Source organism: Salvelinus alpinus, chromosome 23 (genome assembly GCF_045679555.1).
Source record: "Salvelinus alpinus chromosome 23, SLU_Salpinus.1, whole genome shotgun sequence".
Taxonomy (NCBI): Eukaryota; Metazoa; Chordata; class Actinopteri; order Salmoniformes; family Salmonidae; genus Salvelinus; species Salvelinus alpinus.
The window spans coordinates 22,594,091-22,614,133 of NC_092108.1; the positions used below are offsets into that span (position 1 = coordinate 22,594,091).

The window sequence follows — 20,043 nt, forward strand, 5'->3', positions numbered from 1 at the left end:
TCTTTTTTTTCATCTGAAATGTATCCATACAATGTAAATGAAATCCTCAGGAAATATTTTTGATTCAATGTACCAGATGCTCCATCATTCATGATTTGTATTTATTTAGCATGTGGAATTGATTTGAACGAGAGAGAGAGAGCATCTGAAGCAATGGAATTTCTGCTGAATTCTGTGGTAATCTTGGGAGGCATTTCTGACTACACTACAGTCACAGCCGATAATTCACAAAGCTTAATGATTTTGTTGGTCCTCTCTTACTCAAAGCCATGATAATTGTGATACCATTGCCTTTTTGTTACACCACAAAATGTAACTCTATCGTTCTTTGGATTTTATGAAAAGCAAACCAAAGTCTCCTGAATGTTATTTTTCTCTCTACATGTTATTATGCATGACTAAATCCAATTCATGTACACATGTAGGATCTTAATTTGAGCCAGTTCGCTACAGCAGGAAAATAATCCTGCATCAACAGGAAATGTGAATTATTATGTGGATTCGAATTAATTCATACATTTTTCATAAGGGAAAATCAAAAATGACAAACCTCAGAAGCCTTTTTAAACCTCAAATACACTACAAATGTTACATTACCTGCATTGCAGGGACGTCTTCATGCAACAGGGTGATCAAATTAAGATCTTACATCTGTAGCATATATTATGCTATTGTTCTCTATCCAAGTGGTATCAGCGACAGCAAGATTATATGGAAAATATACTTTTGAGCTGTCAGAGATTGCGTGTGAACTGCCTGGGGTACTGTAGCTCTGGCCACCAATAACAGTGTAAATACATTTACAGACAATTTCTGCTTGGTACATCCAATCTATCTCTCCCTCTGTATTCCTTGTTGGATACATACTGGGTAGCAAATATTATATTGTTACTACTTCAGTTCAGAATCATTAGACGGTTTCTGTTCAGATTTAGCGATTGTGCTGGTCGCGTGTTATTACATGCATTATACAATAAGATAAACAGAATATATTTTTCTCCAGGCTCTGAGACACAGATGCATAGCCAATGACAGGAGAAGGAAGAAGGTTTGGGGGTTTGGATAAAAACACAGACAAAAGCAGAGCGAGAGGAGGATTGAAGTAGAAATAAAGGAAAGAAGGAATGAAGAAAGGGAAAGGTGTTTGTGCAAAAAGCTAAGCAGTAGGTACCAGTTGCTGCTGACATGACACAAAAGTTTGAAAACCAGGGGCCACACCAAATCCCAGCTGGTCAATGAAGGGAGGTTCGTCCTGGCTGTGAATCTGAACCTTGATGCCTGCTTCGTACGAGGTCTCATCTGTGGATACATACAACAGCAGGCCAGAGAATGTAACAACAGAAACCTCTGCTCATCTGTGTTCCTTGGTCGGAGACATTGCTTGTTGTGTTGGGAAAGAGATATGTGTTTTTACTGGATATGGGACATCTGTTGTGATAAAGCCACGTGTTGAAAATGCAGTGCTAAGAATGAACTATTTTTCCCAGGACAGAGACAATAAATGTTGTGTTGGATAAGTTGTTGAACTATATGTTGTTGTAATAGTGTACAGGTCAAATTCAGCGCTAGGAAGGAACCTTGAATGAATACATGTCAGTTGGCTGGTTGATGTGTAAAGTTCATTCTACCAATGTCCCAAAATCCAAAGTCATTATTGTATTTATGGACAGATCAGTTATTGTGGTACTAACTAAGTGGAGTCATACCACTGGGTACTCACCTGTCTCTCCCCAAACAGGTAAGTATTCATCTTGTTGGATATCTAACATGATCTCCAGCCCATTTCCTGTCCCGCCTTTTAACGTTGTCAACATCGGGTTGCCATCCAAACCAGAGTTGAACGTGTAGCATTTTCCGTACCGCGTGTAAATCTGCAAGAAGAAGAAGAAGGTACATGACATTAACTCAATGCAACAACATTGTTTTGACATAGCAACATCACAGACAGTAAACAGCACAGTCACTTTGAGCAATGGTTGCTCTCTGTGTAGACCAATTTAAACTGCGGTTGGGGATAGGGTTGCTGGGCAGGAAAGCTTTGCAGGTAATTATCTGAGAAAACACTGAACCAAACAAGATACTAGAATGATGAATAAATAAATAAATTAACACCTCGACTGTGGCAACTGGCAATCTTTACCCAGACCCATTTTTTTTTATTTCCCCTGAGTAATTTAGATACTTCTTTAGGATGTATTTTCCATTAAAACTGAACGTTCTAGTTAATCCAAAGCAATATAGCCAAAACCCAACCTCTACCATCCCACAAAACACTAAATTAGATTGTTCAAATACAATTTATATTAGGAAGTGTCTTATAGACCCCTTCGAAAGCATTAACTTGTGCCAATGCAGCTCAATGGTGATCTATAGATGTAGAATCTTAATTGGATCACCCTTTTGCAGGATAACTTTTCCAGGAAATGTACAACTTGCAGTAGAGTTCATGTTTTAAAAGGCTTCTGAAGCATGTCATTTCCACTTTGAAATTTCAGACTTGACTTTCCCTTAAGGAAATGTATCAACGCCTACAAAAATGTTAATTAATTATAATCCACATAATAATTCACATTTCCTGTTGCAGCAGGATTGTTTTCCTGCTGTACAAACTGGCTCAAATAAAGATTCTACATCTGTACATAAATTGGATTCAGTAATGCATAATAACATTATGTAGAGAGAAAAATAACATTGACTGGTTGGCTTTTCATAAAATACAAAGAACAATAGCAAGCTGTTGTCAACTTCCTTTTGTATAAAAGTAAATCCATTTCCTTTGAGTGTGAAAATAATATTTTGTGGTGTAAGAGAAAGGCAATGGTAGCAGACTCTGAGTAAGAGAGAACAAAATAAATAATTAAGCTTTGTGAATTACCGGCTGTGATTTAGGTGTATTAAGAATTGGCTCCCAAGAGCAGCACAGAATTCAGCAGAAATTCCACTGCTTCAGATTGCTGGAGCGAACTGGCTCAAGTTAAGATCCTACATCTGTACTTTTAAGTATTGGTGCACACAAAATTTTGCCTGCAGCAAATAGCCAGCTGGTTTAACTGATTCAGAGATATACTGTGCTGATATTCCAGTATAGCACCACCATGTTCTTTTAGCACCATCTCTCACACATTTCATATTGACGTTTCATGCATTTTTTAAAATATATTTTTTTACAAATTCTCTCTGAGATGGGCGACTTTGCTTTCATGTGTGCCAGCAGAGCAGAAATAATCATTAGGAGCCTCTTCGAATGCTGCATCTGATTTTGCATAACTGACACACATGGCTGGTGAGCTATAACTTAAAACTAAAAGTTAAAATAGATAAATGCGATAATGGCTTTAAATTCTCTATGCATTTTGCTGTGTAAGTGATTTAATTTCACAGAGGTGGAATTGATTGGTCATGCAGTGCTCTGAGGGCTTTATCTATACTGTCATACAGTTATCACCAACATGTATATACATAACCACAGGACAGGTGATACATCAGTAAGGTATAGGCACAGTTATCCATGACAGTGTTCATACACATGGGAATATTGCACATCCAAGATCATGGCACGAGACCCGCTTGCATCTGCCTGCTCTCTCAAGTACCATGTAGTTTGTTGGGAGTATTTTGTCTCATCAAACTAATAAGGCCTTATGATGGATAAATCCCCACTATTTAATCCTTTCACACTGCCAACTACCATTTGATTTTAGCTGGGGCATAATATGCCAGTATTTAATAGCCACTAACAGACACTAGCATGGTCAAGACAAGCCCTGTTGCTGAATTAATCATCACCTGGCTCAATACTCTGGTCCCACAGATATACATTAGAAGAGAAACAGATAGCCCAGTACTCTGTAGCCGTGGGCTACAGATTTCCCTTTCAATATCCATTGTGGTGAACGTTTTAGGGAGAGGGATGATGGGGAAGAGAGCGATGACTCTGACAGCGTAACAAAGCCTCTCTCTAGATATCAGTCAAGCTTCCATGTCCCGTCTTAGATAGACCCACATCGGCTCAGACGGACATGACAAGGCTTCAGTTTCCTCTCTCCTCCTGTCCATAATGAGGCCCTCGGAGCAACTGGCCCCTGCACAAAATGGCAGCTGGAATTCATTTTTTTTTTTTTTAGGTTTGACCTTTGAAAAAGTGCAGGTTTAATATAAAATAATCCCTAGGATGAAGCTTTACAATGCCTCACAATGAAGTACCAAATCTTTGTGGAGAATCTCTTTGTCAAAGCTGTCAAAAGACGGAACCTAAAGAGAAAAGTCCTCCTTTAGATGGAATCTCATTTAATCCGATAAAACTTGAAATGACAGACGATAAAAATCTCTGGATCTGTCAGCTACTTAAACGCAAATCCCAAATTGTCTATTCATATTTTTTCTAAACCTGTGCTATTGATAAATTGGTCATGTCTACTAAGCACTTGAATGTGACTAACAATGACATCCATTTTCTTTTCATGTAAAATTTAGCAGCAATCTGTTTGAAGAGTGCTAATAGCTTTGAGGTGAAATGATTGAGAGTAGCTGACTGTTATAATTATAGACTGGTGCATTCAGGAGCTTATTTTCACTGATAAGCCTAAAGCAATCCACCTCTCTGAGGAATAAGCTCATGAAATGGATGCACACAGTCAATAAACTTCCAGATGTTTAATATGAGATGCGGAAACTTTATTTCTGTACATTTATAATGGTTGAATTATTGATGCCTTCATTAGTCTTCGCTGAAGCTGCCACTGTGGTTTGAATAGCAGTTACTAAAAGGATCATGTTTGGAGATGGAAGCAATGTGAATGTGATAGGATTGACTTTGTTATACTGTACCACTGCAGCTCTAAAATCATCTAGCGTGTTAACAATATGTAAAGAAATGGATCAATAACCTTCTCTAAACTGTATTTGGAATATTTGGATTCTTACAATTCACTGAACAACTATTATGTTTTATAGGCTAAAGAAAAGACTGTAATACTTTATGTGAAGGGTCCGTAATAAACCTTTTATAAGGAATTTCTAAAACATTTACAAACAGTTTGGGCACCATCTATTAATCATTACTCCCACATTTGAAAATCTTAGTAAGCTAATTATTCACAAATGTATATATATATTTCCTTAAATATCCTCTATTGTGTGCCTATTCTTTTACCAGGTACTGCTGGAATGTCTACCAATGGCATGACAATCTTCTTGTGAGAAATAACACTGGACACTCCAAACATTTATAAAGTATTTATAAAGCATAAATAGCACTCACTTTAGACTAGGGGCTGCAAAAATACTTTACTAATGCTTAATAAATAGTGAACACACACTTTATAAATGCCTTATAAATGTTTTATTACGGACCCTTCAAATAAAGTGTTACCAAAAAGACATGGCATGTTTACCAAGGACCAGACAAATCATCTGACTTGATACAAGCAGCTAGCCTTAAAACTTCAATACCTTCAATCCTCCTGCCTAGAGAGTACCTGCTAGAGTGAATATCATTCAAACACTCCTTTGAATTAATTATTATTACCATGTACACAAAATGCCATCAACAACACCTCTCAAACATCGGTCTCTATATCTCTAGACTATGTTACTTTACATACAGTGGTGAAGTTCTGGTGGGTGCAGTTCCCCCCCCGGAATCTGCATTCCAGCAACATGTCCTCCAGTTGGTGGCCCAGCCTGCCAATCATCTCAGTTGTGTTGACATGGTAATGTGGAGACGGGGTGTAGCCATTGAAGTCCAGCAGGTTGAGGAGGCTGTACTTGTGGTTGTCCCTCAGAAGAGCCAGGCTCCTCTCCATGACCGTGTGGTTCTGGTGCATCAGGTCCATCCAGTAGCCGCTGTGGTACAGGTCAGCCTTGGTCAGACTGGACACCCGGAACAGGTTGTGGTTGCAGAAGGTCACGGCCGGGAAGGACATGTTGTGAGCCCACACCATCTTGATCTTGGTGACGGCCGGGTAGGACATCAGGTAGAGGATGCGGTTCCAGGACCAGGTGAACAGGAGACCCATGCACACAAAGAAGGCCAGGAGCCAGAGGACCCGCTGGGGTAAGGTCTTGTCTGGTGAGAAGACAAACTTCAGCCCGTGGACCTTGGTCCTCCTCATGAAGGCTATGGTGATCTCCATCCATGACTGTTTCAGCATGCTCTTCTTCCTCCTTCCTGTTTTGTTCTGGATAGTAGTTTCCTGGGCATTGTTAGGTAGAGACCCTGGGCTGTTTAATTCTGATGTGGGGGCAGTTAACATAATGATCTCTGTCCAAAGGCAACCTGTAAGGTTCAAGTCAAAATACAGTCTTCTTAGTCAAGCTTTAGGATTTTCATTTTGCATACAGTGGCTTCCTGGAAAATCATAATGGGTTTTCTGGTTGAATTGGTGTCATCAATTCCAGGAAAAAGTGAAAAAGAATATCCTTTTCGATGCTCCAGATAGACTCAGCTGTACAGTACTCAGGCTTGATAACTTCACGATTTAATAAATTAAAAAAAACGTAATTACATTTTTTTAAGAGAAGATAACCAACACCAGTCTCTCATCAACAGATGGGTGGGATAATACTATGTTGCAGGTGCAGGCATGTAGTTCAATTCCTGAAGCAATCAGTCACTTAGGAAATCTGTAAAGACGTATCCCTGTTGATCAGATGTTGTCTCTCTTTTTCCTCATCACCTTCCTCTTCATCTCCACAATGAGACAATAGTTCTCCCAGTTTCCAGTGGTTTGTGCCTTTTGTGCATAAGCTGCCTAGAAAGCTATCAACACCTCCCTTCTGCTCAGCTGGAAGAGATGCTTTTTGTCTGTGGACTTGCAGCAGGAATATAGAGCTATTTTCCCCCCTCACTCTCTTTTCTCTACAGTCGAATGGGAATGAGGTGGAGCCACTGAGAGAAATTGTTTTCCTCCAGTGATAGAATAGGCACAGATGCGAGGAGGGGAAGGGGAATGGTATTTCTACCCCACGCATAAATATTAAGAGAACTCGAAAATACAGGCAAAAATACAGCAAAAAGTCCCACTGCAACAGGGAATGCCTTGGTTCCATTTCCATCTACTGCTACCTACACTCTGCTACAGTAGTGCTGCAACAGTAGCAGCTTGTTTACTGGGATCCATGACAACTGTATTATTGATAAACCAGAGAACAGTAAATCAGATACTAGCCAATAAACATGAACTCAAATTACACCCTCAGAATTCTAGTTGAAAATCAATCAAATGCATTTATGAACTTTGATATATCAGTCACAAAGGGCTTTTACCGTAATCAGGCAGTATCAAATGTCACGTTTACTACTTGTTTGTGATTCTTTGGGTCTTAGACAGTTCTATATGTTAGTTTCACAAATAAAGTGCAATGCGGCCAAGGAGCTCCTACACAATTAACAGATATGAAAGAAGCAGCTTTTTGTTCATTGAATCAGAGCCTCTCAGAACCTCGAGAGCCAGCCAGGCAGAGGAAATTGGACCCAAGAGTATTGAGATCCATGTCATTTTACGACATAATCAGCACAACACTTTTGCATGTGTGGTACAAGTTTTTCCCCACTGGAGTATAATGGACATAATATTCTGTTAATAGGGAAAAGTCCTACAGTATTTGTAGCAGATATTTATTGAGGGATCAAAACACTGAGACAGATGTTCAAAGACTGCAGCAAAAACTCTCTTGAACTACCCAGTCACCTGTATCTAAGCGGTTACAAGTTGGGAGCATGTCAATCATTTGTTACTGCAATGGTGCAAACATATTTTTATCTATTTTAAATCAAGTTTAGGGTAGTGGAGAGTGAGTCAAAGGATTAGTTGAGCCACATCTTGTTTCTAGGAAACCATACACAAATCAATCATGTGACCAAACATCATTATATGGAGTCTGTGGAGGAAGAAACCACATGGACAAAGTAATATGCAATTTAGGTACAAAAAACAAATTTTCACAAAGTCAAATGAATTTAGTTTTTTACAGGTTTCATGATGGTTGTTTCCAAACCAAAGTAAATACACCGTAGTTTTATACATCATTTGGGCTCTCTATAATTCACAATATGAGGTCCTAAACCTAGCATGAAAGTGCATCCCTGTAGCTGTGTGGGCTAATATAGTCAAACTGTTGGCCTTAGGGTAATTTGAGACAAACGCCACCATACCACCACACAAATGACAACTGGTCAAGAAATGGAAGTGATATTGAACAGAGATATCTACAGTTGAAGTCGGAAGTTTACATACACTTAGGTTGGAGTGATTAAAACTCGTTTTTCAACCACTCCACTAAATTCTTGTTAACAAACTATAGTTTTGGCAAGTCGGTTAGGACATCTACTTTGTGCATGACACAAGTAATTTTTCCAACAATTGTTTACAGACAGATTATTTCACTTATAATTCACTGTGTCACAATTCCAGTGGGTCAGAAGTTTACATACATTAAGTTGACGGTGCCTTTAAACAGCTTGGAAAATTCCAGAAAATTATGTCATGGCTTTAGAAGCTTCTGATAGGGTAATTGACATGATTTGAGTCAATTGGAGGTGTACCTGTGGATGTATTTCAAGGCCTACCATCAAACTCAGTGCCTCTTTGCCTGACATCATAGGAAAATCAAAAGAAATCACCCAAGACCTCAGAAAAAAATGTGCAGACCTCCACAAGTCTGGTTCATCCTTGGAAGCAATTTCCAAATGACTGAAGGTACCACGTTCATCTGTACAAACAATAGTACGCAAGTATAAACACCATGGGACCACACAGCCGTCACACCGCTGAGGAAAGAGACGCATTCTGTCTCGTAGAGATGAACGTACTTTGGTGCGAAAAGTGCAAATCAATCCCAGAACAACAGCAAAGGACCTTGTGAAGATGCTGGAGGAAACAGGTACAAAGTTATCTATATCCACAGTAAAACGAGTACTATATCAACATAACCTAAAAGACCGCTCAGCAAGGAAGAAGCGACTGCTCCAAAACCGCCATAACAAAGCCAGACTACGGTTTGCAACTGCACATGGGGACAAAGATCGTACTTTTTGGAGAAATGTCCTCTGGTCTGATGAAACAAAAATAGAACTGTTTGGCCATAATGACCATCGTTATGTTTGGAGGAAAAAGGTGGAGGTTTGCAAGCCGAAGAACACCATCCCAAACGTGGCAGCATCATGTTGTGGGGGTGCTTTGCTGCAGGAGGGACTGGTGCACTTCACAAAATAGATTGCTTCATGAGGAGGGAAAATGATGTGGATATATTGAAGCAACATCTCAAGAAATCAGTCAGGAAGTTAAAGCTTGGTCACAAATGCGTCTTCCAAATGGACAATGACCTCAAGCATAATTCCAAAGTTGTGGCAAAATGGCTTAAGGACAACAAAGTCAAGGTATTGGAGTGGCCATCACAAACCTCAGTCCTATAGAAAATTTGTGGGCAGAACTGAAAAAGCATGTGTGAGCAAGGAGGCCTACAAACCTGACTCAGTTACACCAGCTCTGTCAGGAGGAATGGGACAAAATTCACCCAACTTATTGTGGGAAGCTTGTGGAAGGCTACCCAAAACGTTTGACCCAAGTTAAACAATTTGAAGGCAATGCTACCAAATACTAATTGAGTTTATGTAAACTTCTAACCCACTGGGAATGTGATGAAAGACATAAAAGCTGAAATAAATAATTCTCTCTACTATTATTTGGACATTTCACATTCTTAAAATAAAGTGGTGATCCTAACTGACCTAAGACAGGGAATTTTTACTAGGATTAAACATCAGTAATTGTGAACAACTGAGTTTAAATGTATTTGGCTATGGTGTATGTAAACGTCCGACTTCAACTGTATATCTGAATGTAGGCATACATTTAAGATATACAGTACAATATACCACACTCCCAATCTATGAATTAAACTTTGATTTACCAGCACCATCACCCATTGTTGCAGGACACCATCCCCCACATACCCCAAGGCGGCTCAACTTACCCTGTCCCTATGCTCAACTTACCCCATTCCCAGGGTAAATGGTGCCAACAAACCAACAAGCTACAGTCTTACAAAAAATGGTTCCAAAACGGTTATTTGGTTGTACCAATAGGAGAACCCTTTTTGGTTCCACGTAGTAGCCTTTTCAGTTCCATGTAGAACCCTCTGTGGAAAGGGTCCTACGTGGAACCAAGAATGGTTCTACGTGGAACCATAACAGGGTTTTCAAAAGGTTATCCTATGGGGACAGTTGAAGAACCCTTTTTGGATCTAGATAGCACCTTTCTTTCTAAGAGTGTATGTTTTCAAAACTGTTAAATTTACATGAATTCTGATTATTTCCAGAGATACACATTATCCTGAAATATATGTAGATATATCTGTTAGAAAAAATACTATATTTCCCTTCATATAGTGATGCTGAATGTAAAAAATGGCTCAACACACCCCACTCTCCCCCACAGCAAATAATCATTGGATATACTTTCTTCCTGCTAAATCTCCTTGGAACCAGGTGTCTGTCTGTGTTTGTAATGTTGAGCTGATCATCCCTGTGGTGAGTGTAATACTGAAATAAAGCATCCATTTAATAGTAAAAGATGCCCATCTCCTATATTCATAAACAGGCAAGACTAATTCTTTAAACCATACTTTGTGGATTCCCCAAATCTCATTTAGCAAAAAGGCTAAATGTCAATCCATAGTCCTGAATACTAAACAGGATATGATAAAATCTCTCCCGGTTAGGAGGGGAAGACTGGGTGAAGAGTTGACTGGAGTTTGAGGGCTTACAATAAATATTTGTTAGAGCTATAAAACCATAAGCGATTTGAAGCACTGCCTAAATCTTTAGCTTCAATTACCCTTTTCTTGCACAGTCCAATAGAGTTCTTAACAAACACAATTTCTTATCTGATCATTAAATGCCTGCCTGTGGTCTTGTCTAACCAGCTTTTTAATTATGCTTTCCCTCCCCGTTCTTTTTCCTACAAGAAAAAAGTACACTTGAATATTTAACGAGCCAGATTCCATTTTTTTCTCTGATCATTTTGTCTAAAAACTATTTGAATAAAAATGAATGGCATGAAAACATCTGTAGACTGAAGGTTGACTACTGACTAGGGCTGATGCGGTGACCGTACTACCGCCACCCCGGTGACCGTACTACCGCCACCCCGTGGTCGCGAGTCATGAAGGCAGTCAAATTCCACATGACCTTTTAGTCACAAAAATGTGGCTTCTCCAAGCTCTGATGCTGCTGGTCATTAGTAGCCTACCAAACTTGCTAACTGCCTGGTCCCTCTAATCACTCTGACATCAATGCAAATGTATTTGAAAATTGAATCAAACACTTCATGAGGGCTCATGAGCTCATGTTGTGCAACATTTCTATAGGCTATGCCGGCTATTCCCAAACTGAGATACGCGCAATGCTGTCGGGGGTGCGCCAAATAAAAATGTGATTCACATTTTCAAACATTTTTTCTCACCTGAGTAGCCTTGTTTCACTGCCTAAAATAAAATTAAACCATCTAGTGTTCAGCCAAATAACAACAAAATGTCAAATACAGGTAGCCTAGTCAAATAATTATCATCCAATCACATTAACCGTTACTCTCTCACGGGAATTCCACTAATGGTCCACATGTAGCCAAACGTAGCTGCTGCTCATTCCGTTTGCTCGAAAATGGATAAATAGGGGGAAAAAAGTAAGGCCCGCATCCATAGAGACACTTACCAGCTCTACTGATAGTACTACACCTGCACCCGTCGACGACACAAGTTGTTCTGCTTCCACGAGCACATCCAATGCTAGCATGAGTAATTCTACATTTGTTGCTAGCCCAGCTAGCATGGACACTGACAGTTGTGAATCTGATGCAGCTGAAGAGCTACTGCCCACTTACCGAACAACAGACAGGGACATTGGACCATTGAAGAGGCACAAATAGGTTCACTTATATTGGGAGTAGTGCCTTTCCTCAGCCACAGTGTGTTATATGTGCAAAGTACTTTCTCACAACTCACCGAAACCATCACTCTTGCGCAGACATTTAGAAATGAAACATGCCAATTTTAGAATTAAGATGACTTTGGAGTAGTAAGACATGTATAAAAGCAACAGATACCATTAATAAGAAGGGTCCATATATGGTGAGCTACTGAGTGGCTAGGACAGGGAAGCCCCATACTATTGTGGAGGACTTAATTCTTCCTACTGCCGCGGATATGGCTGGGACAATGCTGGGGGAAAAGGCAAAAAAAAAAATATACAGCCTAACCCTTCCTCAAACAACACTGTTTCACTGTTACAGCTGGACAAGTCAACAGACATGGTGGGCCTGGCATTAACAAGGACAACAAGGACAACACACCGGTCTTTCCATCATTGTATGATTTTTTTCTGTGCAAATGAACTCAAGCTTACGGACAATGTCAAATGTGATATAGCGAAGCACCTGAGTGAGCTGGGTACAGGTACTTTCCCGAAACGGACAATACAAACAACTGGATTCGTTATTCGTTTCATGCCCTTTCTCTGTGAAATGTATATTTAATCAGAAGCCACTGCCAGATTTCTGGATAGGGCTGCGCTCCAAGTTTCCTGCCTTGGCAAATCGTGCTGTTAAGACACTGATGCCCTTTGCAACCACGTACCTATGTGAGAGTGGATTCTCGGCCCTCACTAGCATGAAAATGAAATACATGCACAGACTGTGTGTGGAAAATGATTTAAGACTGAGGCTCTCTCCAATACAATCCAACATTGCGGAGTTATGTGCATCCTTTCAAGCACACCCTTCTCATTAACCTGTGGTGAGTTATTTGCGATGAACAAATACGGTTTTATATGTAAGATGGCTAAATAAAGAGCAAAATTATTGATTATAATTATATTATTATTTGTGCCGTGGTCTTATAATAGCTCTTTATCACTTCCCACGAGCCGGGTTGTGACAAAAACTCTCACTCATTCTTATGTTTAATAAATGTATCGTAAAGTGTGTAGGCTTAGAATGATGGCAAAAAACAACATTTGAGAGTGCACTGACCCTGGTGCTAGAGGGGGTACGCAGCTGGAGGTTGAATGTTTGAAGGGTTACGGGACTATAAAACGTTTGGGAACCACTGGGCTATGCAATTGCGGGAGAAAACAGAGTGAAGCCGGTAATAAAAAGAGGAGGATCCCATCAGCTTTCTATGGGCTAGGTCTACTCTATTTATTTCTCAGCTTTCCTAATATTAAGCACATTGCTTCTCTTTACAACAGGAGTATAGCCTACCTGGCTGGCATGAAAATTATCCACTGGGAAAAGCGTCCTCCATTCGCTATTTAAGTGCATAAATGACATGGCACAAGATACAAGATTGTTTTGCGACTTGTTCGAATCATAGTCGCAAGCATAGTGTAGCCTAGCCCATAGGCCTATATGTTTTAATGAGTTTTGTATCACAACTAAGGTGGCCAAATAACTTCTCAAAATTAGGCACATTAATCTGCTTTACAAGGGGTGTAGAGCCTAACTGGCATATATAAGCAGGGTGTGAGTTTCAAGTTAGGGGAAGATAACTGTCACCATAAAAATGCACCTTTATAATAAAAGCATTACATGCATAATCACATTAGCGGTCACTTGTGGTAATGGTGTTTTCTGCTAATGGAACAGCCTAATAGTTTATCAACGTTTTAAGCTAAATGTTCTAATCTGTTGCATCAGCTACATTGCATAAAACAGTTTTTTGATGCTAGTGGTTGTATTAATATGGGATCTATCGCATCCCACAACTGTCCCAGACTGTTTGGAAAATGTATTTCTCGCACAGAATAGAATAGGTTGACTTTTGTACTATGGGGGATAGTAGATTGACATAGGCTAGTCCCGATGTGTCTGTCTTAACTTGTAGCCTGTGAAAAGATCTGATCATTTGACAGAGAGTGAGAGATACTTCGGATTGCGCACACTCAGGGAGAAGCGCACACTCAGGGAGAAGCGCACACTAAGGGAGAAGCGCACACTCAGGGAGAAGCGCACACTCAGGGAGAAGCGCACACTCAGGGAGAAGCGCACACTCAGGGAGAAGCGCACACTAAGGGAGAAGCGCACACTCAGGGAGAAGCGCACACTAAGGGAGAAGCGCACACTCAGGGAGAAGCGCACACTCAGGGAGAAGCGCACACTCAGGGAGAAGCGCACAATGCAGCACTCCAGCCGCAAAAGGCATGGATTTGTTTAGACATGGATTTGTTTAGACATGGATTTGTTTAGACATGGATTTGTTTAGACATGGATTTGTTTAGGCATGGATTTGTTTAGACATGGATTTGTTTAGACATGGATTTGTTTAGGCATGGATTTGTTTAGACATGGATTTGTTTAGACATGGATTTGTTTAGGCATGGATTTGTTTAGGCATGGATTTGTTTAGGCATGGATTTGTTTAGGCATGGATTTGTTTAGACATGGATTTGTTTAGACATGGATTTGTTTAGACATGGATTTGTTTAGGCATGGATTTGTTTAGACATGGATTTGTTTAGACATGGATTTGTTTAGGCATGGATTTGTTTAGACATGGATTTGTTTAGACATGGATTTGTTTAGACATGGATTTGTTTAGGCATGGATTTGTTTAGACATGGATTTGTTTAGGCATGGATTTGTTTAGACATGGATTTGTTTAGACATGGATTTGTTTAGGCATGGATTTGTTTAGACATGGATTTGTTTAGACATGGATTTGTTTAGACATGGATTTGTTTAGGCATGGATTTGTTTAGACATGGATTTGTTTAGGCATGGATTTGTTTAGACATGGATTTGTTTAGACATGGATTTGTTTAGGCATGGATTTGTTTAGACATGGATTTGTTTAGACATGGATTTGTTTAGGCATGGATTTGTTTAGGCATGGATTTGTTTAGGCATGGATTTGTTTAGACATGGATTTGTTTAGGCATGGATTTGTTTAGGCATGGATTTGTTTAGACATGGATTTGTTTAGGCATGGATTTGTTTAGACATGGATTTGTTTAGGCATGGATTTGTTTAGGCATGGATTTGTTTAGGCATGGATTTGTTTAGGTATGGATTTGTTTAGGCATGGATTTGTTTAGACATGGATTTGTTTAGACATGGATTTGTTTAGGCATGGATTTGTTTAGGCATGGATTTGTTTAGACATGGATTTGTTTAGACATGGATTTGTTTAGACATGGATTTGTTTAGGCATGGATTTGTTTAGGCATGGATTTGTTTAGGCATGGATTTGTTTAGGCATGGATTTGTTTAGACATGGATTTCTTTAGACATGGATTTGTTTAGACATGGATTTGTTTAGGCATGGATTTGTTTAGGCATGGATTTGTTTAGGCATGGATTTGTTTAGGCATGGATTTGTTTAGGCATGGATTTGTTTAGGCATGGATTTGTTTAGACATGGATTTGTTTAGACATGGATTTGTTTAGACATGGATTTGTTTAGGCATGGATTTGTTTAGGCATGGATTTGTTTAGGCATGGATTTGTTTAGGCATGGATTTGTTTAGACATGGATTTGTTTAGGCATGGATTTGTTTAGGCATGGATTTGTTTAGACATGGATTTGTTTAGGCATGGATTTGTTTAGGCATGGATTTGTTTAGGCATGGATTTGTTTAGACATGGATTTGTTTGGGGTGCATTACGGCCACAAAGGGGATGCCGCTGTGAAATTCGAGGCATTATCAAGTGCTTGTCAAATTTTGAATGAGAAACTACTGGAGTGTGTACAGCCTACGCAAAGCAGAGCTCATGCCTTTCAAGCTATTTTTTTCAAATCAGTCGCATCATGCAGCCATACAATGTATTAAAAATCAAAACATATAGCCCAGTGTTTGTAGAACAACTAAAATGACATTAATACCTCTAAATTAAGCATATAGGAGAACCTATTTCTTTGTTAACCGCTCAACACAGAATAGCTGCATGTGCGCACTCCCTCAAATAATTTGGAGAAAATATTTATATTTTATTCAATTGTATTCTTCATACTGTAAAATTATATAAAATATTGCCTCGGAATTATAAGCAAATCTTGTCTGCTAAATGAACTAGTGTAGCCCACAGCCATTTGGCATAGCCACGTTGGGACCTAACATAAGGACAACTCTGTCACGCCCTGACTTTAGTTATATTTGTTTTCTTTATTTTTTGGTTAGGTCAGGGTGTGACAAGGGTGGTTTGTTTAGTTTTTGTATTGTCTAGTGTTTTTGTCTTGTCTAGGGTTTTTGTTTATCTATGGGGATTTTGTATGGTCTAGGGGTTTGTAGATTTATGGTGGCCTGAATTGGTTCCCAATCAGAGACAGCTGTTTCTTGTTGTCTCTGATTGGGGAGCCTATTTAGGTTGCCATTTGCCATGTTGGTTTTGTGGATGGTTGTTTTCTGTTTTGTGTGAGTACCTGACAGAACTGTTGCGTTTTGTTCCACTTTTGTTTTTTGTTTGTGTTCAGGTTATAATAAACATCATGAACACGTACCACGCTGCTCTTTGGTCTAATCCTTCTTCCTCAGAAGAACATTGTTACAAACTCAGAGTATTATAGTACTATTATTTTCTACTGAAATAGACTACATCTTCATATCATGCTTCTTTAGACCAGTCTAAAATAAATAATGGATTTATTGTGTAGGCTATATTACATGGATTTATTAGACTTTATAAAATGGCTTGTAGGCTATGTGTGGAAGCTAGGAGATGTTAAATGTGTTTATATTAAAGATAGAACCCTTAAAGATGCGCTATACAGACCTCTCCCTGACATTTCCTGGTTGACAAAATTCGAATAGTTCGCCTAATTTCAGTTTATGTGACAAAACAAGCAAGAATAGTGTAGAGAATCATTGTACAATCTAAACCACTGTGAAATAGATTTTCCATAACCAAAAATATTGTATTTTTAACTGTTTGAAGCTAGTGTACAAAGCTGAAAGTAAATGATGCAGGAAACTTAAGAACAGGAAGCATGTAAAAATAGCAAACATCGAACAGATCTACTGCTTCTTAGACTTACTTTCAATGAGAATCACAGATCTATAACACATATTTCGATGTGAATTTGGTCGGGTCGCCCAGAAAGTTTCAGCTTTAATTGAAACACTAACGAAGCGGTCACCCCACCTCTGGTTTGATAAAAAGCTGATGGATGGGACTGGAGAAATGTAACCACTCAAATTCATTGACAGAACTATAGATGCAAAGGCTGACTATCCATGATATCAATATTATAGTTTTATTCATGTTTAGAGGCTTAGGCAAACATTGTAGTAAAACAGGCTTAAAATCCAAGCTAGTGCTTCACTATCCAAGTTGGTACTCATGGTACCAATACACTTTACAAAGAGAAGGATTGTATCCAGTTAATCTATTCCAACATTCCCACTCATCTACTCATAACTGTATATAATCACATCTTTCAATAATTTTCTGCACTGATCAAGTCCAATCTAATTTTATTTGTCACACTCGCCGAAAATAACTTACTTACAAGCCCTTAACCAAGCCCCAGTTTTAAGAAAGGAATTAAGAAAATATTTACTAAATAAACTGAAGATAATAAACAGCGAGCAGCAGCAGTGTAAAAACAAAGGGGGGGGGGGGGGGGGTCAATGCAAATAGTCCATGTTGCCATTTAATTAATTGTTCAGCAGTCTTTTGGCATAGGGGTAGAAGCTGTTAAGGAGCCTTTTGGACCTAGACTTGGCGCTCCGGTACCGCTTGCCATGTGGTAGCAGAGAGAACAGTCTATGACTTGGGTGACTGGAGTCTTTGACCTTTTTTTGGGGCCTTCCTCTGACACCGTCTAGTGTATAGGTCCTTGATGGCAGGAAGCTTGGCCCCAGTGATGTACTAGGCCGTACGCTCTACCCTCTATAGCGCCTTACGGTCAGATTTTTATTTAGTTTTATTTCACCTTTATTTAACCAGGTAGGCCAGTTGAGAACAAGTTCTCATTTACAACTGCGACCTGGCCAAGATAAAGCAAAGCAGTGTGACACAAACAACACCGAGTTACACATGGGATAAACAAACATACAGTCTATAACACAATAGAAAAATCTATATACAGATGCCGAGCAATTGCCATACCAGGCGGTGATGCAACCATTAAGGATGCTCTCAGTGGGGCAGCTGTATAACTTTTTGAGGATCTGGGGGCCCATGCTAAATCTTTTCAGAGGTGGAAAAGGCATTGTCGTGCCCTCGTCATGACTTTCTTGGTGTGTTTGGACCATGATAGTTCGTTGGTGATGTGGACACCAAGAAAATCTCGACCGGCTCCGCTACAGTCCTGTCGATGTGAATGGGGGCGTATTCGGCCCTCCTTTTCCTGTAGTCCACAATCATCTTCTTTGTCTTGCCCACGTTGAGGGAGAGGTTGTTGTCCTGGCACCACACTGCCAGGTCTCTGACCTCCTCCCTATAGGCTGTCTCATCATTGTCGGTGATCAGGCCTACCACCGTTGTGTCGTCAGCAAACTTAATAATGGTGTTGGAGTCTTGCTTGGCCACGCAGTCGTGGGTGAACAGGGAGTATAGGAGGGGACTAAGCACGACTGAGAGAGACAATTGTTGTGAAATTCCTGCAGCTCAGCCCAACACACAAAGCTAAGGCACTTCTTAATAAGCAAAGTGGCATCTCAAAATTTTAACAGATATTCAAGTGGATTTTAACTTTCCACATCTCAAGCTACAAACTCCCAGCAGCTATTTTTTGGACATTTCCAGAAGGGTCTTTTTTCCCAGTGATATCATTTAATGACACTTGCCTCAGCCTCACTGTGGAAAAAGACATCCAGGCTGTAGCATAAAAATGAGTGTGAAAGATGGAGCGATTCATAGGGTGCTCCCAAGCCTGCATAATGCCTTTTCTTTTGCAAGTTGCAGTTTTTATGGTGAATCTTTAAAAAAATAAAAATAACAGTGAACAACTGCTTTCATTAATAATCTGCAAAATGTTCTATCTGTCTTTTCCCACATGCTTGAAATACCATAAAGATTTCACAACTTTAATTTCTGCATTTTCTCCAGACAACAATTGACTATTGTCTTCATAGCTTAATCTCTCTCTCTCTCTAACTATACATCATGTGTTAAGAGTTTGTTATCCATAGGTGGCAAGTGGATTGGTCAAAGATTGGTCCAAACACTTACTGTATTCTGTGTTTATGTTCTAAAATAATTTTTACGGATGAGACTGTCATCCAAACTGAGATTTTTCTGTTATGAGATCTTCTCAAAGGCAGCATTAAATTTATTCAGTAATATTACCAGCTCAAGGGCAATCATTAATGACTTTTCTGCTCTTTAAAATTGGAACCACTACCCCAGCTATTGAAAATGCATTTCTATCGCCTAAACATTTGCATTATCATTTTTCAAAGTGGGTCTAACAATAAATTACCATTTAATTAAACATGTACACCGTATGCATAATTTGAAGACTATCTTGTAAACCGATTTACCATCATCAATGCATAATCAACTGTCCTTATTGTTGTTAAAAACACAGGCAAAAGGAAAGAATCCTTAGAAATTAAACACCATTGAAGTCTGCAATGCTAAAGGTAAGGGTGCATTTAGGGCCATATATGAAGCCAATCAAGCCATAGAACCCTTCTTTGTTCTATCTAGCACCATTTTTTCTACAGTAGCAGCGTGATTTAAATTCCAGTACTGTGTCCACACCTTGAGAGTAACTCAACCTCAACCATGCCTGTGCTCTGTGTCAGACAGAATCCTCCCTGATCATGTACAGTTGGTTTGAAGACCCAGAGGACTCATTAAAAGGCCAGAGGAGCAGAACATGGTTTGGACTGTATGGAGAGGAGAGAGCTAGCTCCTTCAAGGGCCAGTGAGAAGGAATGCTAGTTGCTTCACACATCACACCCTTCCCTAGCTGGCACCAATTAGACACACCTCAGAAATACAGAGAGGGAGGGGGGAGGGCAGAGAGGGGGATGGAGAAAGGAGGGAAGGAGATGGAGGAGGTGAAGTGTGGAGAATACAGTCACCTTCAAGCTGCATA

General features: G+C 39.6%; 1 protein-coding gene across 7 annotated transcripts in view; it reads right to left on the reverse strand.

The window, feature by feature from the left end:
- The window catches only part of LOC139550587 (acid-sensing ion channel 1C-like), an 81,138-nt gene that overhangs the window by 24,097 nt on the left and 36,998 nt on the right, over positions 1-20,043 (reverse strand). For 5 of the 7 annotated variants that reach the window (XM_071361557.1, XM_071361560.1, XM_071361556.1 and 2 more), the window contains exons 1-3: positions 5,604-6,851; positions 1,721-1,871; positions 1,172-1,299 (exon numbers count right to left, since the gene is read on the reverse strand). In XM_071361557.1, the coding sequence (XP_071217658.1) occupies positions 1,172-1,299; positions 1,721-1,871; positions 5,604-6,254 (930 nt within the window). In that variant the 5' untranslated portion in view covers positions 6,255-6,851. Of the gene's footprint in view, positions 1-1,171; positions 1,300-1,720; positions 1,872-5,603; positions 6,852-20,043 lie in introns of those variants that run through there. The other 2 variants (XM_071361558.1, XM_071361561.1) reach the window with 1 other exon arrangement.